Source organism: Miniopterus schreibersii (assembly GCF_964146895.1).
Source record: "Miniopterus schreibersii genome assembly, chromosome: X".
Taxonomy (NCBI): Eukaryota; Metazoa; Chordata; class Mammalia; order Chiroptera; family Miniopteridae; genus Miniopterus; species Miniopterus schreibersii.
The window spans coordinates 83,393,903-83,409,431 of record NC_138104.1 but is presented as its reverse complement, the minus strand read 5'-3'; the positions used below and the strand labels follow the sequence as shown (position 1 = coordinate 83,409,431).

Genomic DNA, 15,529 nt, shown 5'->3' with positions numbered 1-15,529 from the left:
GAGATGTATCCAGAAATAATTTAACCCATTCAAGCATAAATAATTTAACCCATTCAAGCATTTGCTTTTTCTAGATTATATCTTCTTAGATTTGACATATTTCATAAGCATATTTTATACAGTTTTGGAGCTAGTTCAATAATCTTTGCTTCTCATTAGGTCATCTAGCATTTTCATTCTTTTCTCAGTAAAGGAACTGTTTCATATGTAACTTACCTTTGTCTCCTATGTTAAGAAGTAGGATTTCAGGGCAAATGCTGTGGAGGACAATTTGGCATATTTTTCTGGAGTGATTTTTTATATTCAAGATCCTATTGTTGTTTTTCTAAGTCCAATCAGTTACTGAATCATATGGATATAATATTCTGGGGCTAGAAATCTCTATTTGACTTTCAACTGTTTTTCTTCAGCCACCATGTCAGATTTTTCAGCAGTCTTGCTGATTCTCATCCCCAGTGGCCCAAGTATTTACATATTTCTTTTCACCCCTTGCCCTATGATACCCTGGTTTACATCTTCATAATTTCCTATCCCGTTTATTGCAATAACTTCCTAATTAGCCTGCCTGCTTCTGGTTTCTCCCTTCTCCATATAATGTTCCAGAGATTATATGATCCAACCTGAACTTTAGTAAAACTGCTGGAATTACCCCATTGCCTCCAGAATGGCATGTCAACTCCCTAACATAACATTCAAAGATTTCCATTATATGACTCAATTCTATCTTTCAACCTCATTTTCCATTACAACCCCCCAGAGAATTGTTGGGACTATAGTTGGGGTTGAATACTATTTTCCCAATGATAGGTATGGGCCATGTTCTGGTACATAGGCCTGTGTAACTAAGGCAAAGGGTTTGTGTAACTTTTACAGGTGGGGCTTAAAAGATGGCTTTGATTATTCAAAGATCCTTCTTTTTACCTTCAACATTCAAATGATTGTGAAATTCAGGCAATCCCTTTTACCATCTACATTTTTAATTTATCTCCTCCTGTTTGTTAGTCTTGCCATTGCCCTAATGTGTGTCTTGTCATCTCTCTCCTGGACTACTTCCATGGCCAATCTGTCTCTTTGTCCCATTCTCTCTTTATTCTAACCCAGTCATCATATGACAGTAAGGTATCATTCTAAAACAGTCTTATTATGGTCCCTTTGTAATTCTAAACCTTCACTAGTTCCCCATTGTTTCCACTGAAAATTATTTACCCACTAATGCAGTAGTTAAGAACTTGAGCCATAGGTCAGACTGCTTGGATGGAATCCTAACTCTCCTACTTACCAACTATGTGATATGAGACATGTGACGTTATTGTTCTAAGTCTCAGTTTCCTCATCTGTAAAATGGGGATAATAATGTTTATACAGAGTTTTTATGTGGATAAAAATATATTAAATATGAAGAACAATTACCCAGTACCTGGTACATAGAATGTATTCAAATAATACTGGCCATTATAACCACCATAGTCCAGAGATTGAGATGGACTAAATAAATAACTGGCTATTTTTTACTTAATTAGGAATTTTTGAGAGCTATATATTTGGCTAAATAACTGAATTTCAATGTTCTCCCCTTTTGCTCTGTGTAGGCAGCTAAGGATTGTAACTGGTGAATGGTTTTTTGAAGAAAAGGCGAAACGTTTCAAGCAAGCCAATGTTCTAGGCACTGATGTTGTCCGGCAGTCCATCTTAAGAAGAAGTCCAGGTAATTAAAGCAGCTATATGATTTCAAAATTGTTTTAATCTTCATTTTGGCTGGCTAAATAACTTCCCTATATTATCCAGCAAATGAGCACAGGTGAATTTCCTGAGTCCCTTAGGTGATTTCAAAACATGAAATTTAATTTGCAATTCATACAAGGGAAGAGGAAGTCAGTAGAAAAAAAGTACACAGTCATTTTCCATTTATCTGATACACTGAGATTGTTAAAGTACGTATTTTTCTTCATCATAGATTGTTCTTTTACCAAAAGCATTTCCAATATTTTACTAAACATTTAAGGAATTAACACAAAATAGATAAATAAATGATTCACATTGTGAAAGCAATCCTTGATTTTTCAACAAAATGTTTTTCAAATTTCTTTTAAATGTTACTTTTTCTAATCCAGTGGTTCTCAATCAAGGGGAAATATTGTGTATTGTGCCCCCTCCCCCAAGCCAGGGGAGCATTTAGAAATGCAAGGATGGGCATTAATGGCATTTAGCAGTCAGGTGTCAGAGATGTTCCATGGTCTGAAAGGCACAGGACAGTTTCACTCAATGAAGAATTATACTGTTACCAATGCCAATAACAGTCCACCCCGAGAATGCTATTCTGTGCATTCAAGCTATAATTTAATTGGTTAAATATTGAGTGAAACTTGTGTTTAGGAGCATATTTCTCATGTGTGGTGTACTAAAGGCATCTTCTGGCCTGTTGATAGGGTATCTGATGTTTCATACACTGGAGACTAATACTCTTGTGTTGAAATCTGGAAGGAAGGGCTGAGAGGCTTGGAACTGATTTCAGTGCCAATTCTGGGTGTGGCACTAGAAAGGAAGGGCTTTCTCACATGGGTAACATCAGGTCTGATGCTGCAAAGGGACAGAATGCAGTAGTTAGGATTAAGCAGTTAGCTATGGCTGTTTCCTTTGCTCAAACCTCAGCACCTTCCAGACTATAGACTGTATTTAAGTTACGAGGTGTATACATAGGTACTCACCCTCCCATTAAATCTGGCCTAGGTACTCAGAAATCAGTGTCATTTCTAGAATCCCATCCTGAATTCAGTCTCTAAGGATTTGCAGTTCTCATGAACCCAGGCTCCTCTGCCCTAAAGATATCTGTAGAGGGATGATATATTATTCCTCCATTGTAGTCATTTCTAGAAAGCTTATCTCAGCAAACCTCCCACAGATGAGTCCTGATCTTAGTCCTCATTTAACTCTGGAACACTCAACTGATTAGAAATAACTATGTGACTGGGAATTTTAGTATGGGAACATCATTGCCAATTATTATAGGCTTTTTTTTAGTCCTGTGCTGATGTAGGAAAGTGAATGAAGAATAGAAAATTGTCCTCATTTTTAGCTATTTTGTATGTAAATTTGTCTTCTGGTTATTTTTAATGAGAAGCTGAAGAAATACAAAGCCAAGAGAAAAACCACCAGGATTCAGAAAAGTCTAACACTTCACCTTCTGCTGGGCAGAAGGCCAGCCATGATGGGCCCAAGAAAAAGGGGTAAGATGTGGCCTTCCCAAGGCTTTTTTTTTTTTTTTTTTTTTTTTACCTTTATTTCAGATACCTCTGAAATCCTTAGTTTTTGAAGTCTGATGTCACTTCAGTGACCCAGAGAAGGTCAGAGACTCAACCAAGGTTACATTCTCCTGTCATTCTCCTGGGGTAATGCAGTTTTCAGTCTTAACTGAATAAAGGTCCCCTCTGATCTGAATATGTAAGAGTTTTTCTTGCATTTGACATATCCAGTCTTATACTAAATGGTTCCCAGGAGGTTCCATGTCTGGCCAGTCTTGTCTATACAGAGGTGACGACTGACTTTGTTGTAGAATGTCAACAGCCCTACCCCCATCCTGAGTGCTGATAGATAGGATGAAAACATTATATCCCCTGTTTAAAATGCAGGCTTCTTTATGGGGGGGGGGGTCACATTTGGCCACCCCAGTAACAATTCATAAAGTAAATATATGTGTCAGGTACCGAAAATAGGAATAGGACGCACATCAGGAAGTAAGATTTAAGGGGACAAGAGGGTTTCATCAAGGGAGAAAAGTGGCCCACAAAATGCTGGCTCTAAGGACCAAAAGGCAAACTGCTGCTTCTCAGCATTTTGCAGTCTTCATTTCTCAGACAGCTGTTGGTTAGTTTTGAGTTGAGGCTATGAGAGTTCTAATATGCACCAAATCACTTTATGGTCCTTTCCAGGTAGCATTGCATCATTCTCTCAGCAGAAATCAATGTGAGAGACCACCAGTGTTTGAGACTGTATCTGGCTCTACAGAAAGTCTGTGTTTTATTTTTATTTTTTAGAATCTTGAACTGCAAGTAGGAATGAAACCTAAATGTCCTCTAACTAAAACAGTCATGACTAACCATGTCTTTATTAATTAGCAGAAATGAATGGAAAAGATAGCTTAGAGTGACCATAATCTGATGTATTGATTCTTCCTACCATGTTGCATTCATTTCACTCTTCAGGACTCTCACAATGCCTTGTGCCTGTGCATCACTCCTTACTTTGCACTCTGACACCCCTCCCACAACACACTTAATTTAAGTTCCCTTAGTGCTGGGCCCTGTTGCTTTTTTGCTTTTGTGCCACAGCATCGTGCCTGGATCATCAAAAACAATCAATGGCTTGATTGAATAAATAGCTCAGAGCTCACGGGTGCTTCTAGGAGCTGTAGTTTGCAGATCCAAGTTTAAGCATCACGGCATAGGCCACAGCAGAATGCTGGACTTGGAGCCTGGAGAAAATAAGTAGCTCTCCAGCACAATGACTTATATACAGCCTGAATTGTTAAAAAAATAGTCATAGCACTGGACTGAGCCCTGCTGGAACTCAAAATTGGGATCTGATGGTTCTCGGTCTTTGAGGAATGTAAACACATGGTTGGGGAGAAAATGTACATACCTGAAAATTTAATACATATAGAAGAAATTTAGGAATATATAAGATGATAATACGAGCTGCCTGAAAGCCTTTCTAAAACAAGACAAGGTGTTGATTAACTACAAGAGGTGTCATATAGCAGTAAGTAATTAAGTAAATATGAAATAAGTGGCTTAGGTAATTAATGTCTGGAGGGCACAGGGGCCATCAGGAAAGACATCAATTTGTAAGTGGGACTTGATGTGGACGTTGAAAGATGGTTGGGGTCCAGGATATTAAAAAGGGGGAGAATGATCAAGGTGGAGGAGAAACCTTAAGTAGAAATTCAGAGGTGAGGACATGTGCAAGGTGGGTCTCAGAACAGCATAGACTGACATTATATTAAGAGCTATTTTCAACAAAAATGTAATTTTCCAGTTAGATTGAAGCTTCTGACACTTCAACAAGACACTCTTCCAGTGGTCTTTGAAACAGCGATAACTTGGCAGGCTCCATTAAGATTGTTCTAGCCCAGCTGGGTGTGACTCAGCGGTTGAGTGTTGACCTAGGATCCAGGTTATCAGGGTTCGATTCCAGGTCAGGGCACATGCCCAGGTTTCGGACTTGATCCCCAATCAGGGGCATGCAGGAGGTAGCCGATCAGTGACTCTCTCATCATTGATGTTTCTCTCTCTCTCCCTCTCCTTTCCTCTCTCTGAAATCAATAAAGATATATTTAAAATAAAAAAAAAAGATTGTTCTAGTATCTTTGGGTACACCCCCTACTAGAAAACTGTAGAATGTTGAGTAAATGAACTGATCTTTCCTAGCACCATCACAAAAATAATGCAGCTTTGGTTTTTTTATTAAAATACATTTGGAAAACCCCTGTTTGGGGCATTCAGTAGCCTGGATCATGTCTTGAATCTTGCTTCCTGAAAGCTATTTTTGCTTAAGTTCTAAATAATTTAGTGAAATGCAATCAGTTTCATCCTATATGAGACACTCAATTGTTCAAACTTCATTACCGCAGGGAGAAATGACATGGAAGATATAAAAATGGTTCCCACCACATGGGTTTAGTCACTCATTCTACAAAAATCAGTTTGGTTCTAGTATTTGCCAGGGATCACTCTATGCTCAGGGGATTTGGCAGGAAATAAGAAGGTCAGAGTTGCTGCTGTCATGGAGCTTCAGTCTAATAAGCTGCCACCTCAGTTTGTCCCAGAGGATCACCTGAGTTCCCCTCTCTAGCAAAGTGAATTCAAGCTCTTTATTCTCAGCACTCCTACAAACAGACTCAGCTCAGGTAGTGGTGAGTTCTCAAAGTCAGTGGTCTTTTTCTTAGCAGGGATGGAGGCCTGGCTCACCAGCAAGTGTTATGGCCTTGGGAGAATGTCATAACCTCTTCCACTACTACCCTTGATACTATACTGAAGGGCATGGAAATTCCCCACAACCTCTCAGTCCCAAGTCCACTTTATTGAAGAATCATTTACTGTTGAAAGCACTAGAAATGGTATTCTTAAAATTATGTTTTAAAATGCTTTCTTTCTTATCTTTTCAATATATTTATTTATATACTTTCAGATTTCTTCTTAGCAGGTTCAGATCAGCAACCAGAGGAGAAATCATCATAACTCCAAAAACTGAAAGTGGGAGGAGCTACAGTGTGGACTTAGATAGCCAAAATTTTCGGCGTTTAAAGTCAGCCCCCAGTTCAGACAGGTAAGACACATACAGATTGGACAATGGTGTAGCCTGAGGATAAGGTTGATGTATTTCCATCCAAACAGTGCTTCTAGGTACCTGTGAAGTTTTACCTCTTGGAGAACCCCTAAAACAATGTGAAAAGCCAGGAGGATATTATTTTAGTTGAAATGGAAAGCGCTTATATTTCTTCTGGAACTACAGCTATTGAATTCATCTGTGTTACCTGCAGGGATGAGACTTTATGTTTTGGGACTCAGGGCTGCAGTTCAAATGGAGATGTACAAGGAAAATAAATTATTTTCATTGATTTCTTTATCTTTTTCTGTTTAACCTTCTGAAAAAGAAAGTTCTGAGTGTTATATACAGTCCTTGTAGCTTTTAAAAAATTACTAACATCATTTGAACTACGTTAGGGAATTTCCGCAAATTCAACTTCTTTCTAGTTCCACCTCCTCTAACTTGTTATCAGTGGGGTCAAGTGAGAATCTTCAATATAGAGAGCTGTCACCTTGTCAAGCAAAGTAAAGAGAAATAGAAAGGATAGCCAAGTGCATAGTCATTTCATACCAGGCTTGATTTTCTTTATCTTGTTGGGGCACAAGTCAAGGCTAATTTTATGATTAGTGCATTTTCAAAGGCAACAATGAGAAAAAGATCTACCTTCATGTTTCTCTGCTTCTTATAAATGTTAACTTCCTTTTGCTTGCTTGCAGCTGCAGTAATTCTGCAAAGCCGAGAAGTAAAACCTCCTTAGGTTCTTCAAGCAGAATTACATTCTCCCTGTTATTCATTTTAGAATATAGAACAGCAAATCCTCTAGAGAGAACACTCTTTTGACTGTTGGGTCTATTTTTTTTCATGATGACTCTCCATGCCTCCATTTTTCCCTGAAGTATTTCTGCAAACTGGTGTCACTTTATATAAAACTTCACAGAAAAACGGAAGTATAAAATAAATCATTTACCCACTATCAAAAGATCATCACCATATTCGGTATTTTCCAAATTTCCAAAAGTATAGGTTATTTTCTTTATAATAAAATTTAAACCACTGTTGCCTTTGTCCTTGAAATAGTTACCTTTGACTTCCTTCTGGGTTGCCCCGTGTTGTGTCCCACAAAAACTTTATATAAAAATCTCATTTTGTTTTTGATTGTTGAACTCCTAACTCTCAGACATCAAAATTATTTAGAGATGACAAACATAGCTTAGTGATGTTATTTTTGCTCAGCCTCTCAGGGACTCTACGGATGAACCATCTTGACTTACATTTCAGGCTAGCATTTAAGAAGGACATTATATAAACAAAGAGGAAATATGGAATTCCTTGCTCAAAAAACAAAAAGTCCCCTTGCCCAACAAACAAAATTAGGTTCCATTTTAAATTAATTTGTTTTACAGTTACTCAACATGAATAAGGGGCATGCTCTCTAATATCACAATGTTTGGACCATGCTCACAGAATCTATCTGCCTGGGTTTAATCCTTGTGTCTTATCTACTGCTGGGTATAAATAACAATAAAGCTACAAAGCCATATGGACATGTTTCACCAAATATGGGTGTATTGACCCAGAGGTTTCTTGTTTTTGTTGTAAACTGGAAGGAGGTCCCTAAGTAGACTTTATCTTTTAAATTGTAAATACCTGAAATGGTTTACAGATCATCAGAAAATAATAGTCAGGGGTGCTTTGGCTTAAACATGCCAGGAACAATGTTTTCCCATTAAGAAAGACAGTAAAGATGTTTGGGAGATGAGTAGAGCAAAATGTCCTTTTCCTAGAACATGATGACTCATTAATAGACTGCCCCAGTGAGCTGAGTTTCATTATCCCCAAATTGTTCCATAGAAAGTTGGGGCATGAAGTGGCCCATCTTTTCTTAACTCCCATCACCTAAAACTGTTAACTCCCTTTGTTTACTTGAAGCTCTAGTAATTGTACAAAGCCAACAGCAAAACAGGCAGGCTTTCTTTTCTCCTTAGTTTCTGCAAGCAGAATTGCATTCTTCCCTGTAATTCATTTTATTTTATTTTTTAATGTTTTAATTTATCTTTATCGTTGAAAGTATTACAAATGTTCCCCTTTTCCCCCCATTGATCCCCTCCATCCTGCACCACCCCCTCCAGGCCTTCATCACTCTATTGTTTGTGTCCATGGGTTATGCATATAGGTTCTTAGGTTAATCTCTCCCCACCCCTGCTTTACCTCTGAGTTTCACCAGTCTGTTCGATGCTTCTGTGTCTCTGGATCTATTTTGTTCATCAGTTTATTTTGTTCATTAGATTCCACATATGCGTATCCTCATGTGGTAGTTGCCTTTCTCTGACTGGCTTATTTCACTTAACATAACACTCTCCTGGTCACATCACACTGTCTCAAAGAGTAAGGGATCCTTCTTTATTACAGCTGCATAGTATTCCATGATGCAAATGTCCAAGAAGACGCTTGATATGATTTCAATCTTCTTGAACTTATAGAGACTTCTTCTGTGTCCTAACATGTGGTCTATTTTTGAGAATGTCCCATGGGCACTTGAGGAGAATGTATATTCTGCAGCTTTGGGGTGAAATGTTCTGTAAATATTGATTAAATTCATCAGATTTAGAGTGTCTTTCAGAGTCACTGTTTCCTTGTTGATTTTTTGTTGGAAAGATCTATCCTGTAAAGTCAGTGGGGTGTTAAAGTCTACTATAATTGTTCGCTATCAATCTCTACCTTAAAATCCTCCAGAAGTTTTTTTGTTTTTGTTTTGTTTTTTTAGCCTGTGTGAGTCTTTTGTTCTGAGGTGAGTCTCTTGTAAACGACATATATTTGGGTTTTGTTTTCTTATCCATTCAGCTACCCTATGTCTCTTGATTGGGAGATTTAATCCATTTATATTTAAGGTTATTATCGATAGATATCTATTGCCATTTTATTTCTTTATGCTTATGTTTCTCTTTCTCTCTATTTCTACTTCTTATTACAGCAGTCCCTTTAACATTTCTTGCAATGCTGGTTTGGTGGTGATAAACTCCTTTAGCCTTTTTTTTGTGTGTGTCTGGGAATCTCTATTTCACCATCTATTTTGTTTGGGGGGTTTTTGTTCTTTTTAAATTTTATTTTTTTAAATACATCTTTATTGATTTCAGAGAGGAAAGGAGAGGGAGAGAGAGAGACAGAAACATCAATGATGAGAGAGTCATTGATCGGCTGCCTCCTGCATGCCCCTGACTGGGGATTGAGCCCACAACCCAGGCATGTGCCCTGACCGGGAATCGAACTCTGATTGCCTGGATCCTACGTTGATGCTCAACTGCTGAGCCACACCCGGCTGGGCTCACCATCTATTTTAAATGATAGCCTTTCTGGATAGAGTAGTCTTGGTTTCAAATCCTTGCTTTTCATCACCTTGAATACTTCATGCCATTCCCTTCTGGACTGTAGAGTTTCTGATGAGAAATCAGTTGACTGCCTTATGGGAGCTCCTTTGTAGGTAACAGATGGCTTTTCTCTTGCTGCCTTTATGATTCTCTCTTTGCTTTGAATTTTTGGCATTTTAATTATGATGTGTCTGGGTGTGGGCCTGTTTGGGTTCTTCTTGCTTGGGACTCTTTGTGCCTCCTGAACTTGTGTGACTTTTTCCTTGACCAGGTTAGGGAAGTTTTCTGCCATTATTTCTTCAAACAAGTTCTGTAACCCTTGCTTACCTTCTACCTCTTCTGGCACTCCTATGATGTGAATATTGTTACATTCCATGATGTCCTCCCATTTTTAAAATTTTTTTTCTTTTTGGTTCTCTGATTGAGTGATTTTTTCTACCCTGTCTTCTAATTTGCTGATCCAATCCTCAGCTTCCATTAATCTGCTATTTATTCCTTTTAATTTTTTTTTTTCATTTTATTTCTACTATGATATTCTTAATTCCCTTCATAATTTCCATTTCTTTTCTCATGCTGTTGAGCATCCTTACAATCAGTATTCTGGACTCTATATCTGATACATTGCTTATCTCCATTTCATTTAGTTCTTCTGGAAAATTAATTTGTCCTTTCATTTGGGACTTGTTTTATTGTTTCTTCATTTTGGCTGCCTGTTTGGGCTTGTTCCTATGTATTCGGTAGATCTGCTAGGACCCCCAGTCTTTTGGATGGTCTCTGGTGCAGGCCAATGTCAGACACTCTTTGTGACTGGCCTTGAGTACCCTGTTTGAAGCTTTTCACACTCCACAGCTTGTGGTTTCCTCTGCTGGGGATGGGTGTGTTTGGACAGGACCAAAATGCACACCAAGGTCTACTTTTCCAAGCCCTGGGTCCAGAAGCAGCTCAGGCAAAGGCTCAAAACATACAGAATGCTTGTTATTCAGTCTCTTAATGAACCTCAGGCTGTACAAACTCCACAGGGTGGGGCAAGAGACTTTCCAATGGGTGGGGCAATTGCTTCCCCCCCAGGCAAAAACTGCTTGGATGATAAATGTCTACCTGAGAAAGATGTCCTCTGCTCTATGTGAGAATGAATCAGCACAGGGATGCAGATGGCTGCCCTCTGAGCTCCATCTCCGGAGCCAGCATCCCCTGACTCTCCCCACACAGCTGCAGCCCATCCTGCCCTCCCTCTGCTGGAGCCCAAGGTGAGTGGCTGCACTTGAAACTTTGTGCATTGGCCCTTTAAGAGGGTGCCTGCTTTACCAGCCATCTCTCCCTGGCAGAAACAACCCTGCTGCTTTTCACAGGGCATCTTTCTCAGTTCTGGTGCTCTGGGCTGGAGAGCCCAGCTTGGGGTTTAGACCTCAGAGTTCTCAGTGGTAACCCCCCACAGCTGAGATATCCCTCTAGACCTTCAGCTGCTGCCTGTGAGAGCCAGGCTAGCCCTCTCACACCTCAACACTTCCCATCAATCTCTATGCACTTCCTACCAATCTCTATGCAGCCTCCACTTTGGGTCCTTGGTTATGAAGGTGCCCTCCAGCCAGTATTCAGTTGATTATTCAAGATGATTATTCTCTATTTTAGTTGTAATTCCAGTTTGGTCCTGGGAAAGAGTTTCAATGTAGCTTCCACTCACTCCACCACCATCTTGGAATTTCCCTCCGTAACTCATTTTTTGACTACGGAGCACTCTAAAGCGAGTGTAAGGTCCTGGTCTATTACTTGACCTTAGCAATTACTTTCCCTTTCCACAATGCATATTTTATCATGGTTAATTGCTCTTTTCCTAGAGCAGTTTGGACATTTTTTAAAAAAATTCACGTCATATCACAGTGGAAATGATGTTTTATCAGGTACCTTGTTGACTTTATTTCTTTTTCGTTATTTCAAAGCAGGGAAATAAATGAATGGAGTAGGTAATGCCCAGTAGCCTCTCAGAAGAGCATGACAAGTAGCTATTCACTGGTTGCTAGGGACTTGACTTTTAAAAGCATAGAAGCTTTTAAAAGAATATTAATGTAAACTATTGTTAATAAACAGAATGTTCTTCAAGGCACTGATTTCGAATCCTTTCAACTTTGTGATGATTTGTTGATGTGGTATGATTTGTGAGATATCTATCTTATTTCATGCTCTCCCAGAAACAGATCCTGGGACATGGATTCATGAGTGAGTTATTTATTAATAAAATGATTCCAGGAGAAAACAAGGAGTAAGAGAAGCAGAATAAAGAAGGGGAAGAAGCTAAGCAATGTGCTGTCTTAGGCGATGTCTGAGTTTGAGGACTTAGCCTGATCCTTCCAAGGACTCTGGAGTGTAAATTATATCTCTGAGTTTTTCCATTTTGAGGAAAGAGACCATTGTGCTTCTGTAACAATCAGGCATTAGCTATGAATTCCCTTGGATAGAGTTTATGGATTTAGCAAGTAAAGATACAGGATGCCCAGGTAAATTTGAATTTCCGATAAACAACTCTTTTTTCAAATATGTCCAATGAAATATTATTTTCATTAGTAGACTACATAAATATTAGTATATTTTATACTAAAACTTATTGTTTATATTAAATTCAAATTTAACTGGGAGTTCTGTATTTTACCTGAAAACTCTACTATGAGGATTGGCAGACATACTCCAAAACATTTCTAGACTTCTAGTCCTAGTGCTAAAGGGCAGATCTCTGGAGGTCACATGTGCAAACTATTAGCAGAAAAACACTCAGAAACTAGGAATCAACACAGAGAGTTGCCCAAAGGGTCCAAGGGAACCTGGGTAGGGTGTCAACAATGTCCCCTAAAAGCATAAAGGAAAAATGGAACTGAACTTAATATTCACTCTGTTCAGTAGAAAACGAAAGATGATGCTGTGTTTTTCAGGAGCATTTCTATCATGACATTGGAGAATATGGTAAGCATTTTACCATGGAACCTCTATATTCTCATAACCAACTGGTTTTTCATCCTTCTTCTTCCTCCCTCACCCAAACATATACAGACATATGGTTTTACCCAAATATTTTTCACTGCTCTCCTGGAGGTCTTGGACTGAAGTCATAGGCTCTGTGAAACTTCACAAGATGTTTTGGTTGACTTTGATTCAAAAGCAGAGACCAAACTATTCAAGCTAGCCTTAAGCTAGTCTTCACCTGCATTCCCAGCATGAACCTTTGTGTGCACACTCACTCTGGCACAAATTCTTGTGCTTGCATACACATGTGCTTACTTTCTCACTGGCACAGGCATGCACACTCTCCCACACGCCAGCCCTCTCTAACTAGCACTGTCGCATTCTCTCTCCCTCTCTCTCCTCTCTCTCCTCTCCCTCCTCTCCCTCCCTCCCTTCTTCCCCCCCCCTCCAGTAAATAAAACTTGTTTGGTACTTTTATGACTAAGAAAATCATTCTTTTCTCATATCATTTTGGCAAAATGAGATTATGAAACCCATTCTATCAATATATGATCCATCCTTTTTTTCATTAGAAGTAAAATTATTTTTATGTCCTACATGTAATTTTCATTTATATCTTTGCAGTTAAGATGTCAATTAAGCAGCACTCTCTTACTAGTAATTTGAATATAACAAAGTGGGAGTATGCTAACTCTTGAGTCAGGACCACATCTACAAAATCAATACTGATTAGTTTGTGTATAGATAAAAAGCTATATAGCTAGTTACTAATGAATTTAACACACTCCTGTCCTTACTAGGCTTTAAAAATTGTTCAAATTTATAGTACATCTCTAAAAGTATGCAAATTTTATTCCATAATACTAGCTGTGGTAGTTTTGTGACTCAGGAGGATAAAGGCTATAAGGATTGTCCTCCAAAGGAAAATTACTTTCATTTCTTTCCTGTGCCTTTTCTTCCTTTGTTTGGTGTTAATTCCTCTTTCTTTCTATTTTAACCTACTTTGGGTGAGCTCAGTCCTCCTTAGTAGCATTAAGGGGTGAGGAGTCAAAACCACAAGTTGTCACAAATGCTAGCAGCCTAAAGCAATTCACTAGAGTAGTGAATCTTACTTCCATGAAGTGATAGACATGTGATAGAATAGGTGAGGAAACGTGGATTCATAAGAGTATTTAATTTACTGTGATGATGTTAGTGGGAGTTACGTGAGGTCTGGAGTTCCCAAATAATTATTCAGCTAGAAACTTCTATTTATAACTCAAAACCACCCCTTTTTAAACTCATTCTTTGCCCACCATACACATCTATCTTGATTTGGGACCCCTAGAAGCAAACTCTGAAATAAGGATTCAAGAGCAAGTAATTTATTTAGGATGTGGTCTTGGAAAACACCGATAGGTTGTGGAGAAGTGAGCCAGGAAAGGGATGGAAACGAAAAAAAGTGTGCCATTAAGCCAGTTACCCCTGTGGGCAACTAGAGCTCAACCTCAGTGTATACCTGTAGGAAAAAGTGTAGAGTACACTTCAGAGTTATCCAGTCAAGAGAGCCAGAATCTGATATATTTCTAAATCAGCACCCTATTCGGCACTGGTTGAGGGCTGAGTCTGGGACACTAACTCTTTTTCTCTTCTGACTAGTTCTGTGCACAGGAGCTTCATGCTCTTGTGATCTGAACAAGTCGTCAGGCACAGAGTTGTGGTTGTTCTCAGTAGACAGTATTCTGTGGGTAGAAGTGAGTACTGAGGGGAAGGAGGTGGGGGCAGTGATGTCAGCTACAACATCCCACCCAAACTGCTCTCAGACCTCCTCCAAAGGTCTGGTTTGTCAGATTACCAGTTGCTCAACCCCTGATTTATGCTTACTTTATATACATGTGACTTTCCTTATTATAATGCCAATAATGTGTGGAGGTTTGGAGACTTGGACCCTTGATCCTATCTATACTTTGGTTGAACTTCACCTGGATTCCTTTTTTTCTTGCAGTAACTTTTATCATGTAATTTAAATTCAGTGTAATTACAGATTTTATGTATTTTATGTGCAGTTCAATGAATTTTGACAAGAGATCACAGTGATATAAACCCACAGCTGTATCAAGATTTAGAACATTTTCATCACCTCAGAAAGTTCCCCTATGCTTTCCCATCATTCCTGCCCCACCCCAGAGGAACCACTTTATGATTCTGTAACTATAGGTTAGTGTGCTTGTTCTAAAGCTTCATATAAATAGATTCTTTTACAGTACATGATCTTTTGTGTATGGCTTTCGTCTTTTGTCTTTTTATATAAATGAGCATTTTATATAAATGAGGGCAGTCTTCCCAACCTCATCTACTATTGTGATCCAGTCCTCTAATTGTGAAGCGATGTATTAATTGTGCATCATAGTTCACTCCCCTCCCCTGGTTTATTATTATTTTTATTAATTTATTGGGGTGAAATTGGTTAATAGTATCATATAGGTTTCAAGTGTACGTGTCTATGATACAAAATCTGTATATTGCACTGTGTGCCCACCACCCAAAGTCAAACCATCTTCTGTCACCAAATATTAGGCACCCTCCAACCCCTACCACCCCACCACCTGAATGAGACAAGTTAAGAATTCATATTGTGCTATTTGCGACAACATAGATTCTTAACTTGTCTCATTCTTGTGGTCAAATGATGGTAAGCCTGAAGCCTCGTCCTTGCTATCTCATTTGTTTCTCCAATTGTTTCCCAAAGATTCATTATCTCAGCATGTTATACTTCTACAAACTAAATTGAACACATTTCCTTCCTCTAATATAATAGAACTATTTTACTCACTGTTGCCTAAGGTGTGTTATGCGATGTGTTATATTCTCAGGTTAGCTGAGACACAGTAATGGCCTTTCTTCTTCAAATCATTGAGCAGTAGAGATAT

At 38.7% G+C, this 15,529-nt stretch overlaps 1 protein-coding gene across 1 annotated transcript in view; it reads left to right on the top strand.

Moving 5' to 3' along the window:
- SYTL5 (synaptotagmin like 5) overlaps positions 1-15,529 on the top strand; it is a 98,133-nt gene that overhangs the window by 33,258 nt on the left and 49,346 nt on the right. Inside the window, exons 3-5 of the mRNA XM_081125737.1 lie at positions 1,590-1,705; positions 3,119-3,224; positions 6,184-6,321. Of these exons, the coding sequence (XP_080981863.1) occupies positions 1,590-1,705; positions 3,119-3,224; positions 6,184-6,321 (360 nt within the window). The remainder of the gene's footprint in view (positions 1-1,589; positions 1,706-3,118; positions 3,225-6,183; positions 6,322-15,529) is intronic.